Source organism: Scatophagus argus, chromosome 13, assembly GCF_020382885.2.
Source record: "Scatophagus argus isolate fScaArg1 chromosome 13, fScaArg1.pri, whole genome shotgun sequence".
NCBI lineage: Eukaryota > Metazoa > Chordata > Actinopteri > Scatophagidae > Scatophagus > Scatophagus argus.
Genome location: NC_058505.1, coordinates 18,587,194 through 18,602,778, shown reverse-complemented (window position 1 = coordinate 18,602,778; position 15,585 = coordinate 18,587,194). Strand labels below are relative to the sequence as shown.

General features: G+C 41.0%; 1 protein-coding gene across 1 annotated transcript in view; it reads left to right on the top strand.

Moving 5' to 3' along the window:
* The window catches only part of slc6a9 (solute carrier family 6 member 9), a 63,257-nt gene that overhangs the window by 40,264 nt on the left and 7,408 nt on the right, over positions 1 to 15,585 (top strand). The window contains exons 3-11 of the mRNA XM_046409278.1: positions 4,897 to 5,053; positions 7,909 to 8,040; positions 8,813 to 9,089; positions 11,299 to 11,431; positions 11,631 to 11,765; positions 11,843 to 11,946; positions 14,008 to 14,245; positions 14,947 to 15,081; positions 15,164 to 15,263. Coding sequence (XP_046265234.1) covers positions 4,897 to 5,053; positions 7,909 to 8,040; positions 8,813 to 9,089; positions 11,299 to 11,431; positions 11,631 to 11,765; positions 11,843 to 11,946; positions 14,008 to 14,245; positions 14,947 to 15,081; positions 15,164 to 15,263 — 1,411 coding nt within the window. The remainder of the gene's footprint in view (positions 1 to 4,896; positions 5,054 to 7,908; positions 8,041 to 8,812; positions 9,090 to 11,298; positions 11,432 to 11,630; positions 11,766 to 11,842; positions 11,947 to 14,007; positions 14,246 to 14,946; positions 15,082 to 15,163; positions 15,264 to 15,585) is intronic.

The window sequence follows — 15,585 nt, the reverse complement described above, 5'->3', positions numbered from 1 at the left end:
GCACAGATCAGCGTTTCTCTTTGCGTTCGCGCCTCAGGCACTGAGCTGGCAGACTTTTCAAGCTCAGCTTAGCAGAGTTAGGGACTCTTTTTCGTCAGCGGATGTTTGAGAGATTGTTGGTGTCTAACCTGTGAGATTACGAATAGTGACTCAGTACTGCTTCTGCAAGATTGTACTGTTTGTGCCAAATATACAGCAGCCGCGGATTTCTGGTTCTACTATAATGAGAACCAGAAATCAGGAATTCTGTGTTTCTCAAAGTATGAGAAAAAAACATATCAAAATAATCAGCAATTCACAGTCTCTTCCACACCATCATTCCTCAGCTGTCAAATAGCAAAACTGAGTTGAGTGATTCATCGAGGGGTGTCGGGATATACCGGTATCGACAATAAATGTGATATACTTTCAACATGCTAATAATACACATAGTAATGTTAATATCATGTAAATAATCCCAAACCTCTTAAATAATTTCATTTTCTTTCTGTTGTTGTATGCTTTTGTACTCTTATAAAGACTCTCCTCAAGTCCCTACACTTGTAATTCATTTGCCAACAAAAGATTAAACGCACAATAAACAAAGTTAAAGATTAATTTGACTGATAGCATGATTTCTTTTCTGATTTTCTGTAGATATTGCAATAACGTGGTTTCTTTTGGCCCAAATAGTCATGCAGTGAAAATATGCAACAGCCTTACATGCTGCCCGTCAAAGTGTTCCGACACCAGTTACCCATTTGAATACCAATTTACCTTTTAAACTTTGTTATTTGATGCAGAATGACAGCATCATGTGTATTCATTTCCTTGTTCCCTTGACCCGGGTTAGTGTCCTGCCATGACAACATATGTTACCACTACAGCCTCACAGTAGGAGACAGCTGTCTTGCTCTCCACCGCTGTCCGCCCACGGTGGTCTCCTGCCTTTAGCTGTTTCTTCATCAGTCAAACGGGTTTGTCTGTGCTGGACGCTGGGGCGAAGGCTGTGTTTTAAAAGTCTCGCTGTGCTTGCTTGTCAGTTTTTTATCACTCTCTTTGGAGTGCAGTTTCACTGTTGTGTACCCGCTTTTACTTTCAGATGTCCGCCCTTATTTGCTCTTTCTTTAAGCCATATGACGGGTTAAGTTGTGACAAATGCTAAGTGAACCTTTTCCGCCGTTTCTGTTTGTCGTTAGAAGTGTTAAATATTAGAGGGAGGAATAGCGCAAATAGAGACGACTCCAGTGCAAGAGTCACAGAGTCAATGCTGTGACTCAAAAGAGACCTTGGAAAGAAAGCGAAGTTTCAAATTAAAAAGAAGGAGACAGGGGGACATGTGTGGTCTTACATAAAGCCCAGATGGTCCCAGAGAAGCACATGACAGAGGAATGGAGGGATATGGACAGAGTGTCTGACTGTCTGTCTGACTGACCACGGAGCTCCCAGGAGCCTCGGGCTACAACACCTGGGCAGAGAGAGGCAGACATCAGGGTCAGTTAAGGGAGGTCATGAAAAACACAAAATTGAAATTCTATCCAGAGGGTTCCAGCCAGTTCATGGTGTTTGACACTGCTATGACTTCTACTGGATCATGTTGACCTATTCAGCATCTGTGTCTGTGAATTTGCTTTTTGGGATAAACACATTTTCCTCGGTCTGTACTAGTTTCCAGTTAAACCAGTTAACCACTTATGATAATGTTTGAACTTGAGGGTCATCCTCTACCTGTAGCTGGATGAATCAACAGTAACAGCACAGCAGAGCTTTTAAAGATGTGTCTTGTGACAGCTGCACTGCTTTCTGGTCCAGTGAGGCTGAACTTGTGGGATAATAGTTGTGTACCTGTAGTTTTGATTTTTAGGGGGCACGGATTTTACATGTAATATGCAGTTTGTTTCTTTAGAAATGTATGTGAGTTGTTGACCAGAATTTATGGTGGAAACCTGGGATACACCATCCCAGATTCTTCCCTCTGATCCTCATACTGATCCTGATACCAAAAGACTCAGCCAAGTGCCAATACCTTGCGTGTTATGATAAACAGGGCACTGTGGTGTACTTGCTACAATGACATTTTAGGACTCCAAGTAATGATCATTTTTATTATTGATTAATCTGACAGTTATTTTCTCAATGAGTCGATCATTTTGTCTAAAAAGGCAGACTGAACATCAAGTTGAGTTTTTGAGAGTTTACACAACAGACTCAGGGGTCATCACTATCGCCGGTGTTTTCTCCCCTTCCTGTTTCTGTCAGAATGAAGACCTCAGCAAAGCTGCCAACCTTTGTGTTTATGCGTGTGTGTGTATCTTCTGAAGGCTCACACCTGGTTACTGATAGGGAAGTCAGATGTACAAGATGTACAGCTGGGTGCAACAAGAACACACACAGCTGCACACTGTGTGTGTGTCTTTGTCTTTTTCCCTCTAAAGTCAACTCCAAACGGAGACGTTGTAATGCGCGACCCGCTGTGATGGCAGGCTCTCCGCTGGGGGGTTTCTACGCACACACTGCGGTGACCGGGGCTTCACTCTGATCATCTCCTCATCAACAACACGTGTTTGCTGATCTTCCTGTCTGTCCCACCTGCAGCCTCCACTCCTGCACAAAGAAAGGTCGAGGAAGCTGGAGAAATGCTCTTTGTTTTGCCCTCCTGACATGCAAGCACAGCCGGACTCAAAGATAAACTACGGAGTGTTGGGGGAAATATGGCAGCTGTTTGTTTTATGTGGTTGTTGCTCTTTTGTTGTCCAGTATTTTTTCTCTCTCTCGTTAGTCACGCTTGGTGCTGCCTCAGAGTTGAACTGCAGCACCATGGGGGCAAAATGTGGAGGTTGTTTTTAGTTGTTGTGTTGTGGTTGATATTTTTTGCTGATGAACAAGACAGTGCACTTGCTCTGTTTCAGAAGCAGTGTATTTATGTGGGAGAGTTTCTGTGTGTGTGTGTGTGTGTGTGTGTGTGTGTGTGTGTGTCTTGCTATTATATAAACTAAGATACATGTACACTGATCAGCCACAACATTAAAACCACTTATAAGTGAAGTGAATAACATTAATTGTCATAACCCCCCCCCCTCGCCACTCACACGCACACACACACACACACACACACACACACACATGCACACACCCCCATGGCAACAGCTCTTCCTGTCAGCAGCAGCCTCCCCCCAGCTGGACCCCATCACATTTCCAAAACAGCTCAGGAGTGTCTCAAGGACCACAACAACAGTCTGCAGATCCCCCAGATCCCAACCTGATCGACAATCTGTGTGATGCAACGGAAAAGTTGAATCCACCCTCCCACCTGGAGGCCCCACCCTCAGTGCACAGGACCCAACATTTGATACCAGTGACCAAACTACCCCCAGAGGTCCTGTGTCCCTTTATCTGATAGGTCGAAGCTGTTTTGACAGCACAAGGGGGACCTACAAAATATCAAGCGAGCGGTTTTAATGTTGTGGCTGTGTAAATAAAATAAGGCTATTAACCCCAAAGCCCATGATGGGCAGATGAATAGTGAAATTTAACTGCCAAAGTATGTTGTTATGTGTTTAAATTGTCTGACAGGTTGAAAATTTTGTCATATGAAAGATTTTTTTTCTTTTTACAGCAAAAGGAGTGTTTCTGTCACCAGTATTCACTTTTCTGTTATTCTTACAGAATATTTAAGGCTATTCACTGTTTGAGCCTCTGAAAACCAGGCCCTGTCATAAACAGATAACACAGGCAGCATGAGTGAATGAATGAAGTTTTTATTACTGTGCCATGCATTCAACAACATAAATTCATATAAATCAGAGCCAGCACTCTGGCTCTGATTTATTTTTTTATTTTATTCAAACACAAAAAAGTCCATAATAGAAAAACAGCTTTCACAGTCACATCTTTAGGCCTTTATTTTCCACCACAAGATTCATTAATCACTGACAGAAAATACATGTATCACAATAATGAATATTAGCATATACTAGCATGTACCTTGCCTGCTTTTTAGACCATGGGGACAAAAAAATAAATTAAACATTTGATGAACATGAATCATTTGTGTAGCAGAATATTTCAGGGTTTAGTCAAGCCAATTCCTGGAAAATGAAAATCACCATAATTTTTCTATATATATCTTTAAATATATCTTTAAATCCTCCCAGCTCAGTAGCTTGTGGAAGAATAAAAATTTCTTCTAACTTTAATATCAGCTTACTATTAACAGAGTTAACATTATAACACAAATTTATCTTGTAGTTATGCAGCATATCCACCTGAATCGGAGTACTAAGCCTCGTAGTATTTATTTTTCTGCAAGAGCACAAGTGTCTTCACGTGTGCCCACAGTAACATACACGGACGGACAAACACGCAGACAGACAGACAGACAGACAGACAGACAGGCACAGCTGAGGTTATGGAGGAGGTCAGTAAAGAGCGACCATCTGATGCCAGCAGATGGAGTGATGAAGGGAGGGAGGGAGGAGTGGAGAGGATAAGCTCGAAATCAGGACGACACCACCAAATGCTTATCGGATGTTCTTAAGGCGCTGATTTCACTTTACATCCTGTCCACTCCAGTGCGCACACCTTATGCTCGACTTGGGGTAGAGAAGAAAGTATTTTATTGAAAATATCCAGTAACTGTGACTGTGAGCATGAGTAATTCAGTACCACACAAACCCCCAAAAATGTTCACTAATTACCATCATTGCATGATACTGTTGATAATCCCTTAAATACACTCAACATGAGAATCTGATGTGGCTGAATAGAGAAAGTAAGAATGCTGTTGTCTGTCTGTAAAATAGATAGTAGTTAGTTCCTATAGAGCAGTTGTTGGACCCGTTGCAGCAGCACTATCTCAGAAATGCATTTGCTTTCCTGTCACCTGAGCTAACCTCCCTGTCTCTCCCTGTCTTGTAGAACGGAGCAGTTCCAGGCGAGCCAGTGAAGAAGGATGAAAACTCCCGGAGAGGGAACTGGGGCAACCAGATTGAGTTTGTCCTCACCAGTGTGGGCTATGCTGTGGGCCTGGGCAACGTCTGGAGGTTTCCCTACCTCTGCTACAGAAATGGAGGAGGTATACATGTCAATGCAGAGCCAAGCTCATTTCGAATGATTGCCGAAGTGTATGGCATTAGACTATGCGCAGGTCAAAAGCTGGTCATAAAAACACAGACAGTACTTAGCAGGATGATGAACTTAAATTATTTCTGAACACTGAGCAGAACGGATTTGATTAACTGACAAACAGGGAAATGTGAAGTCATAAGAAAAAAACTATTAGGGACAATCAAGATGTTAAGTCATCCACTGGACCTTGGGGATCCAAGTTTTCATTCTGCTCTTCTATTTTTTACATACTTAACATAGCTTGGGCAAGAAGGCCTCCAAGAAGTTGTTATGTTAAGTTTTAAAGGAATTGACTGGATATGTTTTCTTGGAGCCAGTACCGGTTACTAGTCATCAAGGAGACCAAGGTCTTGATTCAAGATGCATTTGCAGCAGAAATGAAAATCTTAGTGTGACTCTTATTTGATGACTTTAGTTACTAGTGACTACAGACAAACAGGCATGACTATATCAGAACCAAAGTACACTATATAGACAAAAGAAAATGCAGCCTCACCGACCTTGTTTGGTCATTTAGTTAATGTCTTATTAGCTTGGCAATTTGTCATTTGAGGTATGTTTTGTATTTTTTGTAGTAGAATATCAAATCTTCCCAGCTCACATTATGAACAGGCCAGATGTGTCAACCGTATTCCATATTAGCATCACCTCTTTCACTCTTCACAGTTGATCATGTCTCATCTGTCTGATTGAACCTTGGATTTGAATCAAAGCAGCTGTCACACATCTTTGTAAGCATCAAATCTGGTTCAGTGTGACTGCATTATTGTTTACTGGAGTGTGAATGCTGTGAAAATGTGTGTGAGTGCTTAGAATGCATCCAGCTGCTGCTTCCTCTGACGCGCTGCTTTGCTTATGGCTAAACCATATATTCAGGCTGTCTTAAATGTGCTCTAAATAGTACTAAAAGACTGAACGTACTAGAAATGTGCTAAAGTAATGAAATGCAGTTTGTTTTCCACAGTCCTGTAACTCAGGATCTCAAACCTTTCCACAGCAAATACCTACTTCAGTTCAGATGTTTACGCTACAAATATTTGGATTAGTGTTATACGTTTAGAGAGTTCCCATGCAATACTGTTTATAGGCCGTACATGAGCGCATACACAGCTGCAAATAAGCGCGGTGTGTACAGGGGAGCTGAACTTTACCAGCAGCCCACACAGAAAGATAAGGTTTTGGTGTTGCATGGTATCAGCTGGTTGTATCCACCTAGTTCACACACAGACACTTGTATAAAAGCACACACACACACACACACACACACTTATACATACATTCCCTATAGATGAGTGTCTGATTCCAGGTTCAGTCTGAACCACCAGGGAGTTGCTGTACCACTGGACAGACTCAGCTGCACAACCAGTGAGCTCTGCTGAGGGGAGGTTATTGTGACAGATGAGGTTTTTGTTTTCTTTACTTTTTTGTTGGTGTTTTTTTTTTTTCTTGTACTGATTGCCATATCATTTAAATGTATATATATTTTTTAATATTTCTTCAGATCACATGGTACTTGACTAATTGATGTGACATTCCCGTTAGAGATGCACTGACCAACCAGCCAGGGACCCGAATTTTCCGCGTTCGGACCAGAGACTGGCCGGTCAGTCTGGTCCGTTTTACACATGCGCATACGCAGAGCAAGACAGTCAGTGACGTCACAACCGCACACTGACGTGTCTTTAGCGTGTACTGTGGCCAAAGTAAACCGTGGAAAACGTTCAGAAGAACAAACCTAACCAGACACTTAAAACACCGTCAGCCAGCTGAACGTGTCCTGTTTGAAGCTGCTAAAGCTAAAGCTATCCAGAGCTCAGTGCCAGACACAAGCCAGCGGCCTCTCCTATGTTTCCTTGGTATGAACAGCGAAAAGACCAATGTAATTACAAGGAAAATTATTAAATAATTGTTCAAATTCATGGCTCTGGATGATCAACCGAAAATAGAGGCTTTTGATAAATTACCTGTTGCAAATCTGTTGCACCTGTTTTTATTTCGGAAAATAAAATATGTCAGATAAAGTTGGATATGTAGCTCATTTTCAGTTAATTGTTATTTGTAGCTCTTTGCAGTTGCAGTTCACTTTATTTTGAGAATAAAATGTGAAGTTTAATAATTTATTTTATTATGAAAGTAAAATTTTGCATTGAAGAAAAGTTGATTTTTGTTTGTATATGCTGTCATTTAGAGTTCGGAATCAGCAAAAAAATGCTAACAGCAGGTCGCACAAAAAATTGGAACGCGGCATCGGCCAAGAAAATTGCAGTCAGTGCACCTCTAATTCCTGTATTTGATGTTTTTTATTTGGTGCTGTATTATACCTCGGTACACTGTGTACATATTTTTCATTGTCATTGTTTTTAATGATAACATGATGAATTTGTCTTACTAATGTGATTTTAGCCAGGTATCCTGTGTATGTTGTATTTAGAGAGCATATCTGTACATCACAGTATTCCTAGCACAGCACGTTTTAAATTAACATCGTTTAAATACACTTGTCTGCTTCCCTTCATCTGTTCATGTGCCAGTGCCAGGTGGACCAGGTCTGGCTGTACAGTATTTATTATCTTTGTCAGAGGATAACATTTGACATGCATGCTAGGCTTCTGTGTTTTTGGACAAACACAAACGTGTCCTCACATCAGCAGTAATAAAGCACTGCTGTTGCACACCTTGGACTTTTTAGAATGTAATTTTCTCTCTTCTTTTTTGTGACTCAATGTATTCACTCCCAGTCTTCCGGTGGTGCACAGACCAATGCTGTAAGTGGGTTCCTGTTCTGCTGTCTGTCCCCTCCAGGTGCCTTCATGTTACCGTACTTCATCATGCTGGTATTCTGCGGCATCCCCCTCTTCTTCCTCGAGCTGTCCTTTGGTCAGTTCGCAAGCCAGGGATGTCTGGGAGTATGGAAGATCAGCCCCATGTTCAAAGGTTAGTGTCAGTGTATCTTTGTGTTTTGATAAGACAATTGCAAAGATGTTTGGAAACAAAACAGTTTTTTTCCATTATGGGGTTTCTTATTTGAGCTTTTTGGCTTGGTTTAGCATTTATGTTTGTTTTGTGTATGGTGTCTTTAGCATGGTGTCTTTAATGGTTGCAGTGATTTCCTATTACAAGTGATCTCAAGATTAATGTGCCTCAGCTCTTCAGTTTTTAATGACACTTTTAACAACAGAGCAGTAGAGTTGTTGTAAGGATTCAGTGCATGATCAAAAGCCTGACGTGAGTTTGAGAGGTGCGTACATGATAAAAGCAACTTGTTGTCATGTTGTTGTTGTTGTCATCTTATCTTTGGTGAGAAAGATTATTCACTGCATAAAATTTTTATGCAGTGAATAATAGAAATATGTGAGGTGAAAAAAATAAAAACTTTGACCAGATACAGCCATGACCAAATTAAAACTGTTAACAGCAGGAGAGGACTTAATGCTTGTGTACAATATGAAGTATATCATCCTATATATCAGAGGCTCTGAGCCCAAAACAAAATATAGATTAGTTCCTCTATCAAAAGTCGAACTTCAACAATTGTCAGGATTTGCTGCTTGATAGTAAATGAAGAGTCTTTGGATTTTGGACTTTTGGTTGAATGGTAAAAGCAATTTGAAGATGTCACTTAGAGCAACATTTTTCACATTAGTCAAATTAAAGTTCCAATGTTCACGTTCAGTTTTTTCTCCATTCTCTCTTCTTCTCCCTTCAGGTGTGGGCTACGGCATGATGGTGGTGTCCACCTACATTGGGATCTACTACAACGTGGTCATCTGCATTGCCTTCTACTACTTTTTCTCATCCATGACAAACCTGCTGCCTTGGACATACTGCAACAATCCCTGGAACACACCTGACTGCAGTGGGGTTCTGGGCAACAACCTTCCACTTAACGCCAGCCTGGCCAATGCTACCAATAGCCTGGTGGCAGGGGTGTCCGAGGTGGTCAACCGCACTAAGAGGACCAGTCCCAGTGAGGAGTACTGGAAGTAAGTCTCTAAAGTACATCAATCATCAAATAATGAATGAATTCAAAACAAGAGATTTTCTCAGTCAAGTCGAGCAGTTTGATAGCACACATTGTTTTTTATTATTGTTTTTACCAAGTTATGTATCCAACTCCTTTTGACTTAGTTTTGTAGCCCTATTGTACTTGACACAGAGGTCAAAATTGACTTGCACCTGTAAGATAAGCTTGCATCGAACCTGCTCCATGTTTGCGGAAAGCATTTAAATATTTGCACTAGATTTGACTGCAAGTAGAGCAGCTTCTGAGCACGTGGCACAGCGCCATAGGCAGTGACGTACAGGAAGTTTCCCATATTAGCACTGTTTAGGCTCCATTTTCATGCTGCAACCAGAAAGCACTCAGTAAATCTCAGTAAAGTGCCAAGTGAGGTATGTAAGATTGATCAGGGTGCTCCCAAGTGCACCTGCTATACATGATCGTATACAACAGGTACAGTAGCGCTGTGTTAGAAAGGGTTTGGTGAAGTGAAGTAAGCCAGAGAGATGTGCTCATCAGTCATCCTCCTAGCCACTTTTCACATCAGATTAGATCGGAAGATCTTAATTGTCATTGTATTGGTGCAGCAGCAACTCAAGTGATGTATTCATCCACCATAAAAACTGTTCTCAAAGACAGGGATAAAGGAGTGAAATGGCTGATGATGATTGATGATTTAACGCTCAAAGAGGGAAGAAAGGAAGACAACAACTTTCATTGTCTCAGGATTTTACACTATCTCTGTTGCTGTGTCTGTCTAAGGTCGTCACACTCAGTTAAGGTCTCCACAGTGGATCCTCATGTGTGATGGTTCTGCATTTCAGATATAACACACAACTCCATCCTACTGCTTACAGCTGCCTTTGAGAATTTAATCATCAGCTGATATCATTCAGATTCAGCCATATAATCTTTGCCTTTCATATTTGCAATCAACTTGTATTTTGTATCAAATTGTGTACTGGTTGGAATGTGTTTCAAGTGTTTTGTTCAGTGTTAGTGTCATTTAAGTGTTTGGTTTGCTGACTGACCAAAACACTAAACCAACAACATGATATGCCAGAAGCAGTCCTGCTGCTTGGATGTCCACTCTTAATGTAAGAGAGCCAGTTACTGTTATGTCTTATTGCATCTTCACCCACCTCTGTGCTGTGTGTGACGCATGTAGACACAATGAACGGCTAAAGTGCATTTCAAGGTCAGGATGTAATGAATGCCATTGTACTGCTCTTACCAGAGCCGTTGCTTTATCACTTTACTACCAGACATGATCACAAATCATTCATCAAAATATTGCTGGGAAGGAACAGAAAAATCAAACTTTCTTAATGAGCCTGTTTTTCTTTGATTAAATCCCGTACAGAATAACGGGATGTTTGACTAATCCTGGCTATCAGCTTGTTCTTTTTATAATGACATGCCTGACATGGCTGTTAGAACTACTAAAGACAATTATGAAGTTATACCATTGAGAGCATCACATTGGAGAGGCTCATGTCATGAACTGTAATACTGAGCAAAACTCCTATAAAATCACCATATCTCTGACAATTATCCACATTGTATGGGCTTGTGTTCATCCCTCTTTCCTTGACGACACTGTAAGAGAAACACTGCAGATGTGAAGATGTGTAGTTTGTATAATATACATGAATATATTAATAATTATCCTCCCTGTTGCATCTATATTGATACTGACATTTTGTAATATTTCCATTTGAAATAACACTTTTAAAAGAGATTTCAAAGTAAACAATGTTTGGGAAATTTAGAGAATTTAGGACATCATTTTTGATTCGTAGTGTCCCTTTTTGGATCCCCTTAACAGAGTTTTCAGCCACATATTAGTTGCTTTTCGTTACCTTTTCTGTTTAGTAATGGAGCAAGACAGGCCACCGAATGGCCGTTAAGAATACTATTAGGTAATAATACTACAAAGACAAACCTTGCCCTGTGTGTTTTGTTTGACACACTTGTAAGTAAAATGTGCATTTCTTTAATCAAAGACAAATAACAGTTCAAGTTAGTCAGTTTTTATGGTTTAGAGGTCCTATAGGAAGTAGTGTTGTGTTGGGTGTTGCTGAGGCTGTTTTCTTTAAAAAATTAAAATTGCTTTGTCTTGAAAAAGAAGAGTAACAACTTAACCTTACCAATCTTAAATTCATCCCTTTTTCTCTGTCTCTTTTTCCCAGACACTATGTATTGAACATCTCTGATGATATTGGGAACTTTGGAGAAGTGCGTCTCCCAATCCTGGGCTGCTTGGCTGTGTCCTGGGTTGTTGTCTTCCTCTGTCTCATCAGGGGCGTTAAGTCCTCTGGAAAGGTCAGCGTCACAAACGCATACGTGCGCGCGCGCTCACACACACACACTACAGCTTAAACGCATACAAGAACAAACATAACATTCAAACTGTCTATGATATGTGTATATTACATATTTCTCACAGACAGCTATTCTTAGTGGGTCCAGTTGATATCATCTGCTCATCTGTGTGTGTGTGTGTGTGTGTGTGTGTATCCAGGTGGTGTACTTCACAGCTACGTTCCCCTACGTCGTTCTGACTATCCTGTTCATCCGTGGCATCACCCTGGATGGGGCAATCAATGGCATCAAGTACTACCTGACTCCACAGTGGCAGAAGGTCCTTGATGCGAAGGTATTCACAGGCACATGGATAGATAAACTGCAAACACAAATGGTTTTGTTCCATCTTTTAACCACTTGTTTTTGCAGGTGTGGGGAGACGCAGCGTCACAGATCTTCTACTCTCTGGGCTGTGCCTGGGGGGGGCTCATTACCATGGCTTCCTATAACAAATTCCACAACAACTGCTTCAGGTTGGTACTCCAGACTGTGGATAAACATAAACCAAAGGAATAGTTCAACATTAAATTGCTCTGTAATTACTCTTCTTTGCTTTCTTGCTGAGGGTTAGATGAGAAAATTGATACTGCTCTCATATCTGTGTGTGTGTAATATTTTAGCAAAGCATAAAGACAGCTAGCGTGACACAGTCTTGAGATAACAAAATCCACGTGCCAGCACCTTTAAAGCTCACTGATGAAACTGTTACATCTGTTTTTGTGGGTGGTAATGAGTGGAATTATTTCTTAAATGAGGCCAGTGATTTGCGAGGCTCCTGTTGTGACTGTGATTTTGCCAAACAACCAGAGCGTTAGGAGCTTATTGCTCCCATCCACAAGATAGATAAGAACTACAGTGACTCATTTTTACACTTCGGATTTTGTACAGATTAAACCAACAAAAAATTATACATTACACATTATTTTGTGAGCTTTAGAGGTGCTGGTAGGTGGAATTTTTATTTTTGAGCTACCTGCTTCCAGTATTTTTAAAATGTTAAGCTAAGAGGCTGCTGGATGAAGCTTCATATTTAACAGACATTTAAGAAAATTAAAAAACTTACAAAGCATTAAAATGAAATAAACTGGAGGTGAATTTTACCCAACAGCATTTACTGTACTGTACAAGTCCCTGCCTCAATATGATCACACTCATTTTGCATCAGGCTGTTTCAGCAGCACAGAGCGGCATCTTATTCTTTGCACTAATCAGTGCAGCTAGGCAGAGGGAGTGAGGTGATGAGGAGGCGTAGGAGAAGAGGAAAGATGAAGCAGAGGGATGATGGGGAATTGAGGAGAGGAGAAGTTGTCTCAGGTGGTGTAGGCTGTGTGGCAGCCCTCTAATGAGTCAGGACTACAGAGTGATGGGAAAGGGAGAGGAGGAGGAGGGTAAAATAGTCAGGAGCCAACTTCAAGGCTACCTGTCGAAAAGGAGAAGGGGGAGAAGGTGTGATAAGGTGGGACAGGAGGAGGGACAGAGATAATGTTTCTTACAGATTGGTGTTAAGAGGCTGGTTGCACTGTGCGTGAATGCCAAGGGAGCAAGCTAGAAGCCGAGGAGAAGGTTACGAGGGGAGAGGCTAGGGGACAGGGGAGGAGATAAGAAAAGAGAAAGATGTCATTTACTCTCCTGAGCTTGTCCACACATGCTGACGGAGTGAGGGCGTCAGGACATGGATTTGGAAGGAGTGAGAAAAAGGCTGAAGATATCATTTCTTCCTCTGCCAAGAGCTTGAGGTTGTGCTATCTGCGCGTACAGCTGTGTGGCAGCCTAATCAGCTTGTGTTCTGCAGCTCTCTGCACTCATGTAACACCCCCAATTGGTGCATATGCAGAAGTGCAGCGAGTGTTGAACTGAGCAAGGCGCCTGATTGGTGGTCTGTGAGTAGCTGAGAAAGAGACTTGCATCAAAGTCCTCAAAGACATCTTGTGTGATAAGTCTAACAGGAAAATTCCCTTGTTGACTCTGAACAAAGTCAAAGTGAGGTGCTTCTCAGAACAAGCACAGCAAACTTCAAGAAGAAAAGGAGAATAATGTTCTGAGATTACTGTGACTTCATCTGAGTGCCAAACATCTGGACTCATAAAGAGTAAACCCAGCTTATGTCTTGTTTGTAGATGGGGGTGAATTGATGGTGAATAGTAAAATAATAAATCAGTCTTATCAATAGTTATGCTAAGATTGCATTCTGGGGACATCAGAAACCTGCATGTGATGGAGTAATTAAAAGAGGGTAAGAATATTGTTTGGTAAATTGTTTAGTAACCAGTGATTCTGGCTCTTCACTGGTGACTTCAGCCACCCACCCACACTTGTTGGATGATTTGGAAGTAGGGGTGAAGGAACTGCGTGAATCACATAAAGAGCACAATCAGCTTAAAATGTGAACTCAAAGTCAGAATTCATCACATTCTTTCATTTTTGTCATTTATAACTGCATGTTTTTTCTGTGCACAGTGACAGTTGGGTAACAACAATACTTTTCACTTTAATTAATCCCCAGCATGTTTTTTTCTTCTCTTTCTTGCATACAGAGACAGCATCATCATCAGCGTAACCAACTGTGCGACCAGTGTGTATGCCGGCTTTGTCATTTTCTCCATCCTGGGCTTCATGGCACACAACCTGAATGTTCCTGTGTCAGAGGTGGCTGACCACGGCCCAGGTCTGGCCTTTGTGGCCTACCCAGAGGCCCTCACTCTCCTCCCCATATCACCACTCTGGTCTCTTCTCTTCTTCTTCATGCTCATCCTTCTGGGATTAGGGACTCAGGTGAGGCTGGGAAACTGTACATCAAACATAGTTGTGCTTAACATGCAAATCATGTCTGACCATACTGATCAGCACTTGTGCGTGAGTGACCTGTGCGACATTATCATGGGCATGTTCCATAATGAGATTATCAAAACTGCACTTAAAAGACTTATAATACATCTGTATATGTACATACAGTATGTATACACGTACACAGATACCTTTCACCAACTGAGTATCTATATTGATCTAAAGATTGTGTCCTACGTGAAACAAATTCCACTTGATGTCCAGTTTACATACCAGACAGTTATCACTGGTGACTGGCTTTTCTTCTCGTGCCATACAGATCAGTATTTTCACTTATATGGTGAAATATCAAAACTGATTGAGGGGTGCCCTGACATTTTGCACAGAGATTTATAATCTTCCAGAAAGTGACTGCTGAATACTTATTTGTGATCACCTGGCTTTTCATGTGACACCTTCTTAAGGTTTTCTTTCCATATTAGACAGTCAATCTGTACAGATGAATCTCACTGTGTAGTGGATACAAATGTGGTTGCTCACAGAACAGACCGTGGTAAAAGCTTTGGATTTAATTGAATTAAAAGCTTATAATTAGGCTGTACATTAAATGTAGAACAGGAACTTTCTCTCTTCCTATGTCTCATCTCAACTATCTAGTGTCATCTCTCATAAAACTTTTATTCTTGTAGTTCTGTCTCCTGGAGACCCTGGTGACGGCCATCGTCGATGAGATCGGTACAGACTGGATCATCAGACACAAGACCATAGTCACATTGTCAGTGGCCATAACTGGATTCTTACTGGGCGTGCCGCTAACAACACAGGTAAGTCCCAAACACATGTCCTTGAACTTGTTTTCTCTCACTGACATGCAGTATTTGCTTATTCTCTGTTTTCTGTGTGCAGGCAGGAATCTATTGGTTGCTACTGATGGACAACTATGCTGCTAGTTTCTCTTTGGTCATTATCTCCTGCATAATGTGCATCTGCGTCATGTATGTTTATGGTAAGGAAATAAGAGTATCCTGATGTGTGGAGCTTTTAATTTATTGCTGTCATGGTAATTTAGTAAAAAAAAATTCTGGGACACATTAACATAACTATAAAACATACTGTCAATGTGATCTGCAATTTTGAGGTTTGATGATTTTTAACTTTATATAATTAATAATAATTCCAGTTAATTTAATGAAGACGTACTTTCTATAATGGAAGGCTAGAATAGCTATAACAGGATGTGAAAACATAAAACATTTTCTAACCAGTAGGACATCAAGAGCAAATGTCCTTCTGTCTGAGTCAAAGACGAGTGAAATCAAAGACTAGTG